General features: G+C 38.3%; 1 protein-coding gene across 1 annotated transcript; it reads left to right on the forward strand.

Annotated features, from left to right (window-relative positions):
- Positions 1–142: 142 nt before the first annotated feature.
- Positions 143–11,568, forward strand: LOC146315700 (endoplasmic reticulum junction formation protein lunapark-B-like). The gene is made up of 16 exons (XM_084735873.1): positions 143–269; positions 1,405–1,474; positions 2,714–2,755; positions 3,198–3,248; positions 3,342–3,478; positions 3,765–3,823; positions 4,352–4,392; positions 4,790–4,873; positions 4,976–5,027; positions 5,234–5,341; positions 5,599–5,709; positions 5,916–6,021; positions 7,323–7,393; positions 7,592–7,762; positions 8,647–8,736; positions 11,161–11,568. The coding sequence occupies exons 2-16, from the start codon at positions 1,448–1,450 to the stop codon at positions 11,364–11,366; spliced, it is 1,356 nt and encodes a 451-aa protein (XP_084591999.1). The 5' UTR covers positions 143–269; positions 1,405–1,447; the 3' UTR covers positions 11,367–11,568.
- Positions 11,569–15,396: the final 3,828 nt, after the last annotated feature.

A 15,396-nucleotide genomic window follows, 5' to 3' on the forward strand; every position in this document is an offset into this window, starting at 1 on the left:
AATAATTCGCTCTATCTTAATGCTTAAACCCCACCCAATACGGTGAAAATATGTAAAAGTTAAAAAAGACTACAACGCAGAGGACTCTGGGAAACAAGGTTCTGGATTACGTCATCCAGTGGTGCACGTCAGTGACGTTTCCACGCCGCGCCAAGTGTCGCTTGGCAGTTGAGATGACAACTCATAGCAAAAGTGTAGTCTTTGCTTTTTGTGTTTTCTTTAACTCGACCAAATGTCCGTCTAACAGAAACAGTTAAACAACACCTAATGTAAGTATTTAATTAATTTAAAAACATAATGAAGGTGGCCTATCTGAAAGAGCAGGTTTCTCTGTGTTGTTGGTGACTGTTATTGTTATTCATGCAGTAGCTAAGTTAGCTAGGTACAGCAGTTAGCTAACATACACTTTTGGTGTAGCCAGTTTTGTTTAATTCACACTAAAGATATATGTAAAGTTAAAGCTTAGATGACTAACGACCTCTAACGTTATATAACGTAGGTTAATTATTTCTTGCTAGCAGCGTCGTGAAGTATCTAGTGTTTTGATGGAGCAGCTAACGTTAGCTATAACCTCATTAGCTGCAAATGTTAATATATATTGCTGTATATTTGCATAATGTAAAGGAACAATGCCTCATATGAAGATGAGGTATTTGCCTGCAAAAAGTTTTAACCTATGAATGGAAGGGCTGGAAGAAAAGCCAGTTAGACTAATGCTGTAACGTTACTGTCTGTGATCTCCGTGGGACAATAATCAAGGTGCCTTTACCGTATTTATTTACATAATTACACACGTATACTCTAGATCTTTAGGTAATCTGCTGAAAAAGAGTGTAAACCACACAAACGTAAGAATATATACTGTCCAGGCTGTGTTCTAATGTATCTTTTTATTTCTGCGCATTGGCAATCAGTGGACATTTCTTATTTCTTTCCCATTGTCTTTTCTTCTAAAATGCACCCCTGGAATGACAGCTGTGATAACACAACAGCAGCCACTTAAATCATGTGTAAAAATGACTGAGTCATATTCTCATACCATATGACTAGATGTTGACCTGAATCCCGCATAAAACTGTTCATAGTGAGTTTACTGGCCACGTAGAATGAACAGTTTTCACTGTTGAATATAAGACAGAATATGCTATTTGATATAAACTATGTTATAGGCATTTTTTATCAAAAGACCCACCCTGTAGTGTGATATTGGCCCTGTGTTTGTTGCATTCTTTATGTTATCTTGCCTCCCTTAAGCAAAGATATTCTCTCCACAATAACAATGGCAACCATTGTGTCCATTTCTACTATAGGTAGCTTGCTTAATCCTGCGAGGATGTAAGTGCAAGGATTATGTGCTTTGTTTACCAGAAACGTGTTATGTAACAGAGACTTTCTGTTCCATAGTGAGCCAAAGGAATCCAAGAAGAGGCTACTGTAATTTACAGATATGGGGGGGCTGATATCCCGATGGAAGGTAAGTGGACAATTCAGTCAGAAAACACTGGTTTAAATACATGATAGGGAAGTGAAATAGACACAATATAAACAACAAGCAATATAAAAACCAACAACAGTTAGCACTTATCAGACAAGACCTATAAAGGCTTCATAAAACCTTAAAGAAAGTCCTCTTTCATAAGAGATTTAGCCGAATAAACTGATTTTCTTGGCCAGGGATCCTTAGGGAGTGAGCTGGGGCAGACATTTAAAAGGCTGCCTTTCATCACAGGGATTTAAGAGGGCTGACATGTAACATGGGGCCAAGTCATGCAATACCTCAACCAGTACCAGTAAAATCTTAAAATGAGTTCCAAAATCCACAGGCAACAATTGTAGATAGCCAGAAATCAATAAGACTGACCTTCTACTCTGACAAGTCAAGTTTGTAAAACTAAAATTCTTAGATTGAAGTGACACAAAATATCATTAAAAAGTAGTTGGGTGAGCTATCTATATATTTTGTGTATTATTTTTACAACTGAATTACCCTTGAACAGTGACCAGAATCATTATGACTGGATACTGATTCATAGGAGTTTTTTTCTTGTGTGCTGCTAATGTCATGACAGTATTAGAGACAACTTGGATGTGATGGCCATCAACACCATGTGCCTGAGCCAGATGAAATTCATATTTTTAGATGTTCTATTTTTAGACATACTACAGAAGTCAAATGGAAAGAGAGGGAGACAGACAGAGCGACAACAGGAGAGATTGAGCAATAGAAAGTGCAACCCTTGGTTTTTGTGATCATTCATTTTTCAGAGAGATATCTAGGAGGTAGTTTTAGGGGAGAAAAGGGGTGGGGTGGGGTGGGGGCTTCCCTCCCCCCTTATTAGCAAAATGACCAGAATGCATTTCCCTTGTTAATCTGTCATCACCCCTCTCCAGCCCCTAGTAGCAGAGATAGTGCAGGAGCAGAGGGATTGTTGAGTAGAGTAAGTAGAAAATGTTTGTCTACCCTGCCTGACTTATTGATCCTTTATCTGACTGAGGTTTGCACATGGTGGAATCTATGGCTCTAACCGTGGACTGAAATATCAGTAGCCAACCTGTCCTACATATTGATAAATCCATGGAGTTTTGACTTAGATCTTGGGGGATGTTTTCATGTTGTTGTTGGGGATGTTTTCAGTTCCATAGTTCCACAGTTCTGAATGTGTTGGCTGTGATGAACCTGATGATTTTCTGATTGTTTTTCCCCCAAATCCAGACAAAGCCAACCACGGTTGAGCAGCTGGAGAACATTGACAAGGTACTGACTAAATATAATCAGATTTTATATACTCACGCAATTCTCTATTACACAGAACATGTATAGCTGATTTTCTTAGTCACAGTTTTTCATTTTAGATTTTCATTTATTCAACTGAGGCCCATTTCAAAAGCAGGATTATTGAATTAATGGGATGATCACGCTGAACATGGCAAGATACCCAGCTAAGGTCAATATTACTTTGAAGATGAAATGTGGCATTCACTTGTATCAACCTGAAACAGAAATTGACCCACAGGGATGAATAAAAGATAATTTAACTGATACTTGAGTATCCTGAATGAAGTGAAAAGAGCACGTTGAACATAACTTAAAGTTAAGGAAATGGCCTTTCTGGAAGTCCACTACTGATGAATTCTAAATTTAGGATGTGATTGCTTGAGATTATTTGCACTGTTTAACCTCCATGTTTCTATTGTAGGAGATTAAAGAGCTGGAGGAGTTCAGAGCCAAAAACCAACGTCTGCAAAAGGTAAGGTCGCCAAAACATTCAAGATGCAAAGTAATAGTCTTGAATTGAGTTTTTCTCTTCCTCATCCATGTGTTTGTGTGTATCTATCTGCAGCTGTGGGTCGGCCGCTTGCTTCTCTACTCGTCAGTCCTGTACCTGGTGACCTCTCTGATTGTGTATTGCCTCTACCTACCTGAAGAATGGCTGCAGAGACTTGCTATGGCTCTGCCTTTCTTCATATACCCTGTGCTGTGAGTGTTCACTTTGTTTAACAGTACCTTTCACAACTGTCTGCAAAGCACAGACATGTGATTTTTTTTAATCCAGTCCACAGCTGCTTAGATGTGTCATCTCAAAGTATTGTTATGATAATCTGTTCCTTTTATGCACTGTGTTTTTGCACTTTTATTATTATCCATGTGTTTGATAAGCTGCATAGTAAACTAAAACTGCTGGTGTTAGCTGACAAGTTTGCGTCAGAAGTTGGTGATTAAGAGCACCTCTCTCTTGGCTCCTCTTTTTCTTTCTCATCATCAGAGTATGGTTCAGCAGGAAGTTGTTGATCTTCCTTTTTTCCAAACGTACTGAGAGAAACAGTAAGTTGTCTTTCCTTGCCTCTATGTTCAACTTTCCACCCAGCTAAGACATAACACATCTTTTCCAGGCTTTTGGTGATTCCAGGACTTTTATTATCACAAAATACTGAAATATTTCCATCCCAGTTTTTCAAAGTCCAAGCTGATGTCTTTAAATGTCTTGTTTTATTTAAGCTTAAAGATATTCAGCTTAAGATTCAAGTAGACTGGGAAAATCTCCGTATTGGAGAGGATGAAAACATGTAACATGTGACATGTGAAACTGTTTTGATTTTATTGCCTGTCCTATAATGTTAAACAGATGCCATTTTATTGTGTTCCAAACATTAGAAATCAATCTCTACACGGTATTTTAAACTGCATAACAATATAGCTTAATAATATTGTAATAATACTAAATCTTTAGCTTAATAATATGCTAAGTATACACCAATTCCAAACACATTGGACATAGGATATTTAAGTGAATGGAAATGAAAATGATTGATGAAATATGTCAGCTGACAGTTATTTCTGCTTCTTTTTTAGATGAAAAACTAGAAGATTTAAAAGCTGCCAAAAAAAAGATTGTAAGTGGTCAATGCTTCACTTTTTTTCCATTTATGTGTCTCTTACTGACTTATTAAAAGAACATTTTGATGTTATTGTGTGAGAGAGTGTGGCTTTTCTTGTCCTTGCCCTCAAAGTCAAAATACATAATTATATCTTAAGTCTGTTTTCCAAAATGAAAAGTTACTTGTCATCATCACAGTGACTCATCAAACAAGAATTACTGCTCATTTTTTGCTGCTGCCTCCTGATATTTAATTTTGTGTCTTTTACTAATGGTTGATTTCAACAACTTCAAAAAACTTACTTAAAGCTAAATCTTTCTGGTTTATCCCCGCTGCTCCTTTGTGTTTTAACCAAAGAATCACAATTCAGTCTGCATGTTAGAACAAAAGTTTCCCTGTTTTGCGTTTCCAGTTGGAGGAAGTGATGGAGACAGAAACATACAAAAATGCCAAACTCATCCTGGAGCGCTTCGATCCTGAAGCTAAGAAGAAAGCTGTGAGTGCCTTTGTCTAGTTTTTGGCTTCATTTGTGTTTGCTTAGATTTGTCTTTCATTTTATCTTTGCTTTGTTTGACTTTTATTGGATGTTATGTCGTAGGAGCTGGAGTCAACTCCAGTGCGGCCTCAGATGACTCCCAGACCAGGACAAGGTACAACACACATCAATACACAACAGAAAGATAGAGCATCACATTTAAAGGTTGTTAAGTGGCATTTGATGGAGCTCAGGTCAGAGTTCTCAAAAGACCAGAGCTATGAAAAGTTTTTTGAATACAACGATTAAAGGATCAGACTAGTTAAATTCTTGCCTCTGCAGAAGAACAAATTCTATGATGGCTTTCTCTGCTCTATGCAGAGATTCGACAGAGAGGAGTGCCAATGAGACCCATGCCGATGGGCACCCCGACGCCAATGACCCCAGTGGGAGGACGGCCCCCAGTGGGACCAGGGGGAACACCTGTGGGTAAGGAATATGCAGTGACAATGCAGTGTCACAGTCTGTAAGTGCATCAAATTTGATGCCGAGTCCACACAACACTGTGAGTTAACAGAGAGCTTGTCAGACCCTTTTCCAGTCTGTCAGTGCAGAGTCTCAGGCATCCAGGTCACGGGCGAAGCACCAAGTCAGAGGCAACTGTAATGAAGTCAAGTCCAGTTGCCTCTAACTTAGTTCTTTTAGACATCTGTCTGTGTCTGTATTCCATGTTGCTCTCCCAACAGAACGTGTTCCTCTCTCAGCTCCAGGAGGACCACCAGAGAGATCTGCTTTGTCTGCCTCTGTCCTCCAGGGGGCAGTACCCAGGACCCCCTGTTCCCCCATACCAGGAGTAGGTAGGTACCTTTGAATGCATCTTGGCATAAATGTGTGCTTGAAGAAATAACTAAAGGGTTGTGAACTGAAATGTGAAAGTCTATCTGAATCTAAAGAAAACACAGCATAATATTTCTGAATTTAAAGAGAGCATGGCATCCTCGTGTGTGTATGTGTACATGCTTGTGAGCATACTCATTTCCGTATATGTGAACTGTCTTTGCAGGCCTTCACCCACCTGGTCCTCCATTGGCAAGACCCATTCTACCCAAAGACAGAGGAGCTGTAGACCGAGTCATTGAGTACCTGGTAGGGGATGGACCACAGAACAGGTGAGAAGATGTGAAACCTTGTGGGAAGTAGCTTGTAACTTGCTCCTAGTGTCATATTCTCATAGAGCAGTCTGCAGAGTCGATAACTTTGTTTACATGCATGCTAATATTCCACTATTATCCACTATTAGTCTGAATTTAGCTTTTTCTGATTAAGGCATGTGGGATATGTCGATGTTAGTCTGGTTTTATGAACATTTCTCGGACATGTATATGGTGCATTCAGGATGTGTGTCTCAGCTGGGGTTTTTACAGCAACCTCTTGCCTATTACGGTCAGAGCATCTTTTTTGGAAAAAAAAAAACAATTAGCCAACCGTTTGCGAGGCCAAGATAGACCTGCACGCATAAAAGAAAAGCCCACCTTTCTGCTCAGATACCAACAGGTTCTGGATATGTTTTAGCTGTGATATATATTCTAAGCTGTAGGATGTGCATCATTAAGTTAATCATTGTACCCATGACTGTAGGAATATTAGTAGAATATTAATTTTCATTAACCTTGTATACAGCTTTCGAAATAAGGGCAAAACCTGTATGTGAATATAGTCAGTGTCAGTGTCAGTGAAAATATTCTAAATACGGCATACGTTGCCAGCATGTAGCAGAAGTATTATAATGGCAGAAGAATTTAATGTCCTTTCTTGTAGATGGTGCACATCAGCATGTCTTCATCTGCAGATCTACTGCTCCCACAACTTTTCCTGCTTATAAGGCTCGGGTGGAGCCCTTGATCACAGACATTCCCTCATTTTGGCAGTTAGGTACATCTATTCAGCCATATATTCACGTTTTGATTGAAAGGTATAGAATGTGCTTGGGGTACATGTCTCCTGGGGTTATCAAACGCCATCTAGGAAACAGGAAATCACCAGCATAAATAGATGAGGAAGATTTATAAAACTTTTACCAAATAGCCGTTGTCCTGATCATTATGACAAATTTGTGAAGAACAGAGAGAAACAGGCACCAGTGGAAAAAAAAACAACCTGTTGACAGTAGTTTTCTTATTTTGTCAAGTGAATGTGTACATTTTGAAAAAAACATTGTATTTAATGCCCGCACCACAATAATACTGGACATAATAATATGTTAATTCCACCACAGACTTTAAGTTCTTTGCAATCAGGTGGAAAATATGTGCATATACTGGCATTAGAAACCAGACAAAATGAGTTTGAAAATATGAGCATATCGGCAGAAATTCAATATTGTGCATCCCTACATGGAATATACTGAATATGACGAAATGTGTATCAAATAAGCTCTCTCCCTCTTTTCCTTCCTCCTTTCTTCCCATAGATACGCTCTGATCTGCCAGCAGTGTTTTTCTCATAACGGCATGGCTCTGAAAGAAGAGTTTGAGTATCTGGGTAAGAACAGAAACACACCACTGCATTAAATGAGAAGGACCATCTCAATTAAGATAAAATGTATTTAAAATTGAGAGTATAAACTACAGGAAGTTTGTATAATGCATAGCCATAATTTTTAAAATCTTGGAATCTCTCCCTCTAATTCTATTTCCTTGTTTTCTTTCTTCCTCCCTCTTTCCATCTCCGAACCCTCAGCATTCCGTTGTGCATACTGCTACTTCCTCAATCCTGCCAGGAAGACACGCCCTCAGGCTCCCAGGCTTCCAGAGTTCAGTTATGAGAGGAGGCTGAGATCAGAATCACGTTCCCCTGGACCATCACCACGTTCTGGGACAGACACCGAGGAGAGCGCGCCCCCTTCTGGAGGTATTGACAAACACAGATAGAACAAGCAGCAAGCAAGACCAACCAAGGTCTGAAGTGAGAAAACAGTGATTTGTGTTAAAGTTGAGAACAATGCTGAAGAAAGCAAATCCAAATGAGTACCAGGGCTAATTACAGCATCTGCCCTGGTTCAGTCATACTGGAAGAACACTCAGATGTTGTTTGACTGAATAAACATCTGAGATCAGACAAAAAGTAATTATATCTGAGTCTGAGACAAGAAGAGACTTTAGTCATTTGGTTTAGACTTGAGGCCAAGATACTGAAATTGTGTGCTCCACCTCAGAGAGATCCCCCACACCCCCACACACCCACACACACACTCTCATACTCACACCGTTCTTTGCATCTTTATGCTACTTAATCTATGTCTTCCTAACCACCCGTGCTCAGCGTTTCTTAGCACAGTGCTCCTGTTGACCTCATTTGTTTGTGTTTGATTCTTCTCCCAACCTGAATGATGTCAACTTCTATCCCATCGTAGTTGTTAGTGAGACAGCAGAGATGAGACACCACCACAATCAAATATCACCATCTTCTTTGCTTCAGGAAGCAACAACATGTTTAGGTGGTTGGAATATTGAAAACTGAGAAATACAGCTAGCATGAGATATAGACTATCACTCATGTTCTTCAAAGTAATCTCCCTATTTTAAGGCATTATTTTTTAACCAGATAAAATCTGTTGAAAAATTGGAATCCTGATATAATTCTTTATAGTGGCAGACAATCCTATTTGAAGTAGATGCAACAAAAATAATAGAATATTATAGAAGTCAACACATTTCCTTCGTCAGGCCTGTGAGCACACTAACCGTGTTACGTTACAGTGGCCAGTGGGTTTAACAGTGTGATCTTGCCTCTAGCCAAGGCTCCAGCTCCATGGAACTTGGTCCACAGTTTCCAGATCCAGCAGAGTCCAAAGAACCCTCAGACCCAACCTCTGCAGAGTCCAGGTTCCCCTCCTCTCCCTGCACTGTCTGATCTGGCTTAATTTGAACTGATTTGATGGATTTGATTACCCCAGAATGGATCGATTTTCTTCGCTGTAGAATCCATAACATCGTAGAAAGCAGACCAATGCCTATCACAAATCTCTGCCTCTAATCACACTAAAGCAACAGTGGGTTTTAGCAGTCACTGGATGTCTACACCAGACCTGGGTTAAATAGTATGTATAAATACTTAGAGAATTAACATTCATCCTGTTTGGAAAATCACAGAAACTCTTGTGAAAATTGTATACTTTGATTGACAACTGGTCTAGTATCGTCTGAACTGTCCTGATGCATTAATCCTTAACATTTGTGGCCCTATGAATTTAAGCAAATGCTAAACAAAACTAATAATAAATATGTTTGAGTGACCCAGATCTGGTCTTCACTGAGTGCTCAAAATATTTGGACGATCTTCCTAATTGATTAACTTGCTTCCCAGTCAACATAGTCAGTGTCTCAAAAAGCCCAACATTTTCTTAACTTTAAGACGAAAAGAGACCAGAGTTTGTGCCTGGTCAGATCACTTCATAAACACAAGACCGTCAAATATTTTGTGCACAATGTGTCATTTTGTGTCTGTCTGATCATTTAACCTCCATTCGGACATGATGTTCTCTTTATGTGTGCTCATAGCACATTATTATCTAATCCCAGTGTAATTACCTCCTTTTTATGTGCATGTTGTTTATTCCATGATTCATCATTCTATGCATTTTAAAGTGAATATCTGAGTTTTTATAAATTCAGACCTGTGTTTCCAGTTATTTTCAGTTCAGCAGGCCATGTGTGTCATGTGAGTTTTGTCCTTAATATTCTTGTCCACCTCCTGTATTCAAACAACATACCCTCAACAAGTTTAGTAACTGCAGAGCAAGCCAGTTATATTTTATTACCTCCATCCTGTCTGAACGGGGCTCAAGTCTTCTATTTGCCACAGTGTGAATTCATGATTATTTTCTATGAAATGGAATGCATTTTAAAGGGACAGTTCACACCAAAACTAAAAATACATTTTTTCCTCTTACCTTTAGTGTTATTTATCCATCTAGATCTGAGATTCTTAAATTGTGGTATGGGTACTGCTGATGGTACTTTAGCTTCCTCTAGTGGTACACTGAGGAATATCCTAAAATGTTAAAAAAAAAAAAAAAAAAAAAGTAAATTAATTTAATTTTAATTAAATAAAAAAACTTAAACGTAAAGATAACTGAAATATAATTTAGAATAAGTTTTGTCTTTCCTGGAATCATTTTGTTTCAATATCAGCCTTCTAAGTAGTCATGTTAATGCACGTAGCATGTGCATACATCATCTGTGATTTAGTTATGAGCTAACTAGTTAGGAGTGATGGCTGTAAGCCACTGCCTTACTGTGAAGGCAGTGCATGTGTCTAACAACAGTCAACAATAAATAATCTCTTATTAGGAACAAATATGGCTCTTGTGTAAACTAACCGTAGCTAAATAAGGTGGTGCTTTGAGAGCCTAATATTTTGGTGGTATGCAGTCGAATATGTTTGAGAAACACTGTATGAGTTGCAGAGTCTTGGAGATATCTGCTGTAGAGATTTCTGACTTTCTTTGTAGAGTTAAAAGAAAGTAGTTCCAAACTGAAACTGCTCACAACAAAGTTTGTGGATTATCTTGAGTAACCAGGTTTCTGGAAAGAGATAGTGCTGTTTAGTTTCAAATTTTTATTTTTATTTTGGTGCTTTGAGCTCCACAAACTGCGTGCCATCGAGTTCCGTTATATTGGACTGAAGACAGACATCTCTAGGTCCTTTGTCTCCAAAACTCTGCAACTCACACCAGAACTATCTAGATGAATCGATAGGGCTACAGGCCACAGGAAAATTATGTATTTTTACTTTTGAGGTGAACTGTTCCATTAAAGTGTGCAAGTAATGGTGCATTTTCATTGTGAGTCCTATGTGATTTTTTTAGATAGATACTGAAACATACTAAGCATTTCATTAAAAATAAATGCATTATAAAATGTAATTATATTATGTTATTAACATGTGTCTCACCAGAGCCTCTGGCATTAAAATTGATGATGAAAGGGCCTTTATTGGTGTTGAACAGAAACTGTTTTAATTATCCTCTTGAAGGTGTGTTGTTGGATTGGAACAGGGAATTTTTTTAAGGGATGTTCTCTGCTCCTCCTGTGGTGTTCAGTCAACTCTTGTTTATCTTAACAAAGGAATGCTGCTAATTTTCTTTGATTTACCACTGATTTTAACTCCTAACAACCAATCATGTGTTGTATTGCAAATTGTCCACATTATCTCAGACACTCCCTCTTTCTCTCACCCTTCCCTGTTATACTTTAAGTCCACTTCCTGGTGATGCACATGTCTTACTTAACATGTGTTCTCCTCAGATGAGAAAGAGCTGGGGGAAGACGAAGCACCCACTCAAGAAGTAGAGCACGAGACTCAATCTGAGGAGCAGCCAGAGCAGCAGCAGCAGCAGCAGCAGCAGCAGGAGGAGGAGGAGGCAGAAGAAGAAGTGGTTCGGGAGGAAGAAGAGGTGGAATCAGAGCACAGTCACAGTGCCCCCTGTGAGACAGAATCTCAACCATCGTAGTTGCAGAGAGACTAGACGAGGACGACGTCTGATAATTCTGTCCAAACAAAAGGTGTTGGTATTGGCCATGATGGATGTGTGGCATTTTTAAGTAATATAGGTGGACGAGGATTGTCACCAACAATAGTTTGATAATATCACTATTTCTTGCAACCAAAATCTACATCAATCTCAGCTTTTAGCGTCCATCTTAATTTATTGTTCTAAATTTGACATTACTCACAGTCAGAAGATGATCATATTAAGACAAAACATATAGGAGATGATTATTTTCATCATGCTTAAAACAAAAAATTGTCCTACGATATTGCCTGAAATGATGCCAACATATCATGGCTTCCACACTTTAATTGAAGGCCTGGGAAGGTGTAGGAAGATTGATGATTGTAGTTTTAATCTTAAGGCTGTTTCTTGATAGACTTGTTGGCTGCCTCTGGTTCTCTATATGTGGTGACTGACAGATAATTTTTCAGTATTCTATGATTTACACTATAGGGTTCATTTTAGGTTTGAAGTAGCTAGCTGCTGTATGATTTGTTAAAGGTAAAGCTGGGATTATTTCACGTGGGGTTGTATGAGGTACATGTCTATATTTAGTGTATTGCCTGATAAGCATGTCCCTAATTAGGTGAATCAGAGAGGGACACCAGCATGGAAACCAAGCCATGACTGCTGTGGACAGGGTCAGCAACAAAAGGTTTTTTAGCCCCTTAAAAAATGTCCACCGAAAAAAATCAAATCAGTTTAAGGCTACGCTATATTTAGAATATGTTCATAGGAAATCACTGCTTTATTAGCCAAATATCACGCTCTTCAAAGCAACCACACTTCATAGGCAGAACCTGTATTTTTACCTTGCAGAAGACAGGAGTTGGTCTGCCACTGGCATGATCTGTTTGTGTTATTGTGTGACTTCAGTGTCTTAAAAAACTTGTTCGGATTCATCAAAGTCACTTAATAACACAAACAAACTAACATATCGAAGCAGCAGTAGACCAGAAACTCCTGTGTTCTGCCAGATAAAATTACAGATTTTATCTATGGAGTTTGGTTGGTTTGTTGGAGTGATATTTGGCTTATATAATCTTAGTTTCCCATCAGAAAAGGCTGCCTGATGCCAAAGTAAAGCAGTGAAAAATGCTCTAAATATAACATACACTTAAACTGATTCGACTGATATTGCAGCTAATACACTGACTACTGAAAGATCCCTCATACGACCCTGTATCAAATAATCCAAACTATCCCTTTAATGAGAAGGGTCATGATTTTAAATAGAACTGCAGGTTCATCAGATGCAGCATAATCAAAAACATGTCGGCACATTTAGCTAAATATCGGTTTATTATGATGTAAATTTAAGAATCATAGATATCTCCTATTTATTATTTTGTTGGATGTTGTAAAAAAAATTCTCTTTTAAGGTTGATGAAAAAACATTTAATTCAAGAAAGTGCATCTTAAGACAAACCTGTTATGAATTGGGACATCATCACTTGTGTTTACAGTATGTAAAAGAATGCCATGAAGTTTCAGGGTACTGCTGCGGCTTTCTTCATCCCCATTTTTAATCCCTCATACAAGATCTTATCTTAATAATACAAAATCTTATGATCATATTTTACAGCAAAATGAAGCATGTACACATGTTATCCTGCTGAGATTTTTAGGTTGTTTTTAAATTATGTTTTACTGGCTTTTTTTTTTTTTGTAGACAAGCGGTATCTGGGATATGAAAGGTTACCCAGTTTGTCTATTTGAGCACAGCTGCTGTTTTTGTTAGCTGCACTCACATCTGGAAGGAGCAAAGTTTCTGAAGTTGTAAGGCCTTAATAGAGGAATAGACCAGGGTTTATATACCAGTGCTTGTATCTCCAGTAAATGGATGACACTAACTAGAGAAAGCAGCTCCTGCAAGTCTGTACATGCAGTCTAATGTTTTGTAGGTCAGCTTTTGTCAGCAACAAATTATTTTCACTAATGTCCCACTTATGGCTGCAGTTGCCAAGAACTGAAGGAGAGGCATGCGTTTGCTAGTGGGTTCGGGCGTTACCTATTTTTTTCATACCTTCCTGACATTTTACCATGCTGTATGATATTATGACGGTAATTGTCTAAAACTTGTGTGAAACAGCTTAAATCGACTCTGCTCCTCTGCAGATAGACTCCCATACTGTAGAGGGAGCTGATCGTCATAGCAACGCTATTCCTACAGTTGTGGAAACAACACACACAGGACCTCTGCTTTGGTCTGAGAAGTGGCAGCCTTTATTCACTGTTATTCACTGACAGTTGAAATAGTATTTTTTCCAAACAAGATTTTTTTTTTCACAGTATGAGAAAACTGAACCTTTACAAGAAAATTTGAGTTGTTGGTTTAATAGAAAATTTTCTTTGGGATGGGGCCTATGCTAACTTGAGAGCGTTAGTATTGATGAGCAATGCTAACAATGAATGAACTGACCCTTTAAACAGTTGGCAGGTCAGAGAAAAAGTACAAGACTGGAGCTGTAACTGCCAATTTATCTCTTATCTAGTCGTTGCCAAGCACAGTTCTCTATAAGAATATCATTGGCCAAATGCACTGTTTCTTTATTTATCTGGATTTCCTGACTCCGTTTGCACTGAGTTTCTCTTTGTATTTATTTGGCCATATTAACCTGTTCTTCAGGTATTGCTGCACTGTGGTTTCAAACCTTTAGAGACGTAATCTGTAAATGCCATGGTAATGGTATTTAAAAGTATAGGCCTGGTTTGGGCCTTGTAGCCTTCAAGTTGCTGCCGATGAGCATTTATTGAAATATTTTTCAAGTTTTTTTTTTTTTTTCTTTGTGCTTACATTAGAAGTATTTTAAATGTGTGCACTCACAGTAGGAACCTGGTGCCATCATAAAGCCTGCTCTGGTTGCTACTGTTTGATGAGTTTACAGTGTGATCTGCCATATGTCTCGCTACTGTGGCAGCATAAAAAGTGAGGAGGCTTATGGTTCATTTGGTCAGCATGAGCACCTAGTATTGTTTTAGTATTGTTTAATAGTTTGTTCTGTTATTAAATTGAATAAGGAGAAACAGTGAGTGTCTATGCAAATGTAAAAATGTTGTGGTCCTAGAAACACAACCAGGCAAAGTGGGCAAAATATTTTTGAGGGGTACACAGACCACACTAAATTCTATTTAATGTGTTTAGTTTTGGATTGTTCTCACTTATCCTGTGTGTGTTTCTGATTAGTTATTGACCTCAAAATCTGAATCATTTAGCAAAAGTTGGCCGTAAATGTTTGGGCTCGCCTCCTGAATCTGTACTTGGCAGCAAAAGTGCTTTTGGTCAAAATCCTTGTTGAATGTTGAGGAGAGATGATGTAATGAATTTAAAGTTGTCTGACTCCTTGACCTCAGCTTAATATTTTTTTTATTTTGTCTTGCAATTTCCCTCCACCATGCAGCCGTGTTTCCAAAAGCTGCAAAATATAGTGAAAAGTGTTCCATCATGGTACCTGTACCAGCTTACTAACTCATGGTTAGCTGAATGGTTCCAGGGTTAACAAGCTTTTTATTCCTCATAAATACATGCTGGTGAAAATATGAAGCTGTCACTTTAATATTTAAAAGCCTTTCAGATCCTCAACAAGTTGACTCACACTGACACATGTAATACCCGTTTACTTTGTATGTGACATTTTGTTTTCTCCGCTAGATTTGTCACTTAAGTTTTTGCCAATGCTGGTTGTCATAAAGTGTGCGCATGGCACGCCTAATAAAATTTTTCAACAACAAAAACAAGTCAGTGGTTGTTCTGTTCTGGTTCTTTCATGCTGGTCGTGTCTGCTTTACCGATTAATTAAGTTAAAATTCTTAACTTAATTAACTTTCTGTGAGAGGTCATGCCACTTAAGACAAGTAAAAAAAACAGGCTTCTTGTGATTTGGGAGAACTTCTGAATTGTTCAGTCTGAACACTAAGAAATCTAAACTTTGGTCATGCAATGATGTACTGTATTATAACAGAAAAGTCTTTGCTTAAACAATACCAC

This window comes from Lutjanus erythropterus, chromosome 14 (assembly GCF_056507025.1).
Source record: "Lutjanus erythropterus isolate fLutEry1 chromosome 14, fLutEry1.hap2, whole genome shotgun sequence".
Lineage (NCBI taxonomy): Eukaryota > Metazoa > Chordata > Actinopteri > Lutjaniformes > Lutjanidae > Lutjanus > Lutjanus erythropterus.

Bases quoted from the DNA above. Each gene is read 5' to 3' on its own strand.
- LOC146315700 (XM_084735873.1), top strand. From the start codon at position 1,448: ATGGGGGGGCTGATATCCCGATGGAAG. The intron at 7,763-8,646 runs GTATTGACAAAC...TCTTGCCTCTAG, and splicing joins GAGCGCGCCCCCTTCTGGAG to CCAAGGCTCCAGCTCCATGG. The intron at 8,737-11,160 runs GTTCCCCTCCTC...TGTTCTCCTCAG, and splicing joins CCAACCTCTGCAGAGTCCAG to ATGAGAAAGAGCTGGGGGAA.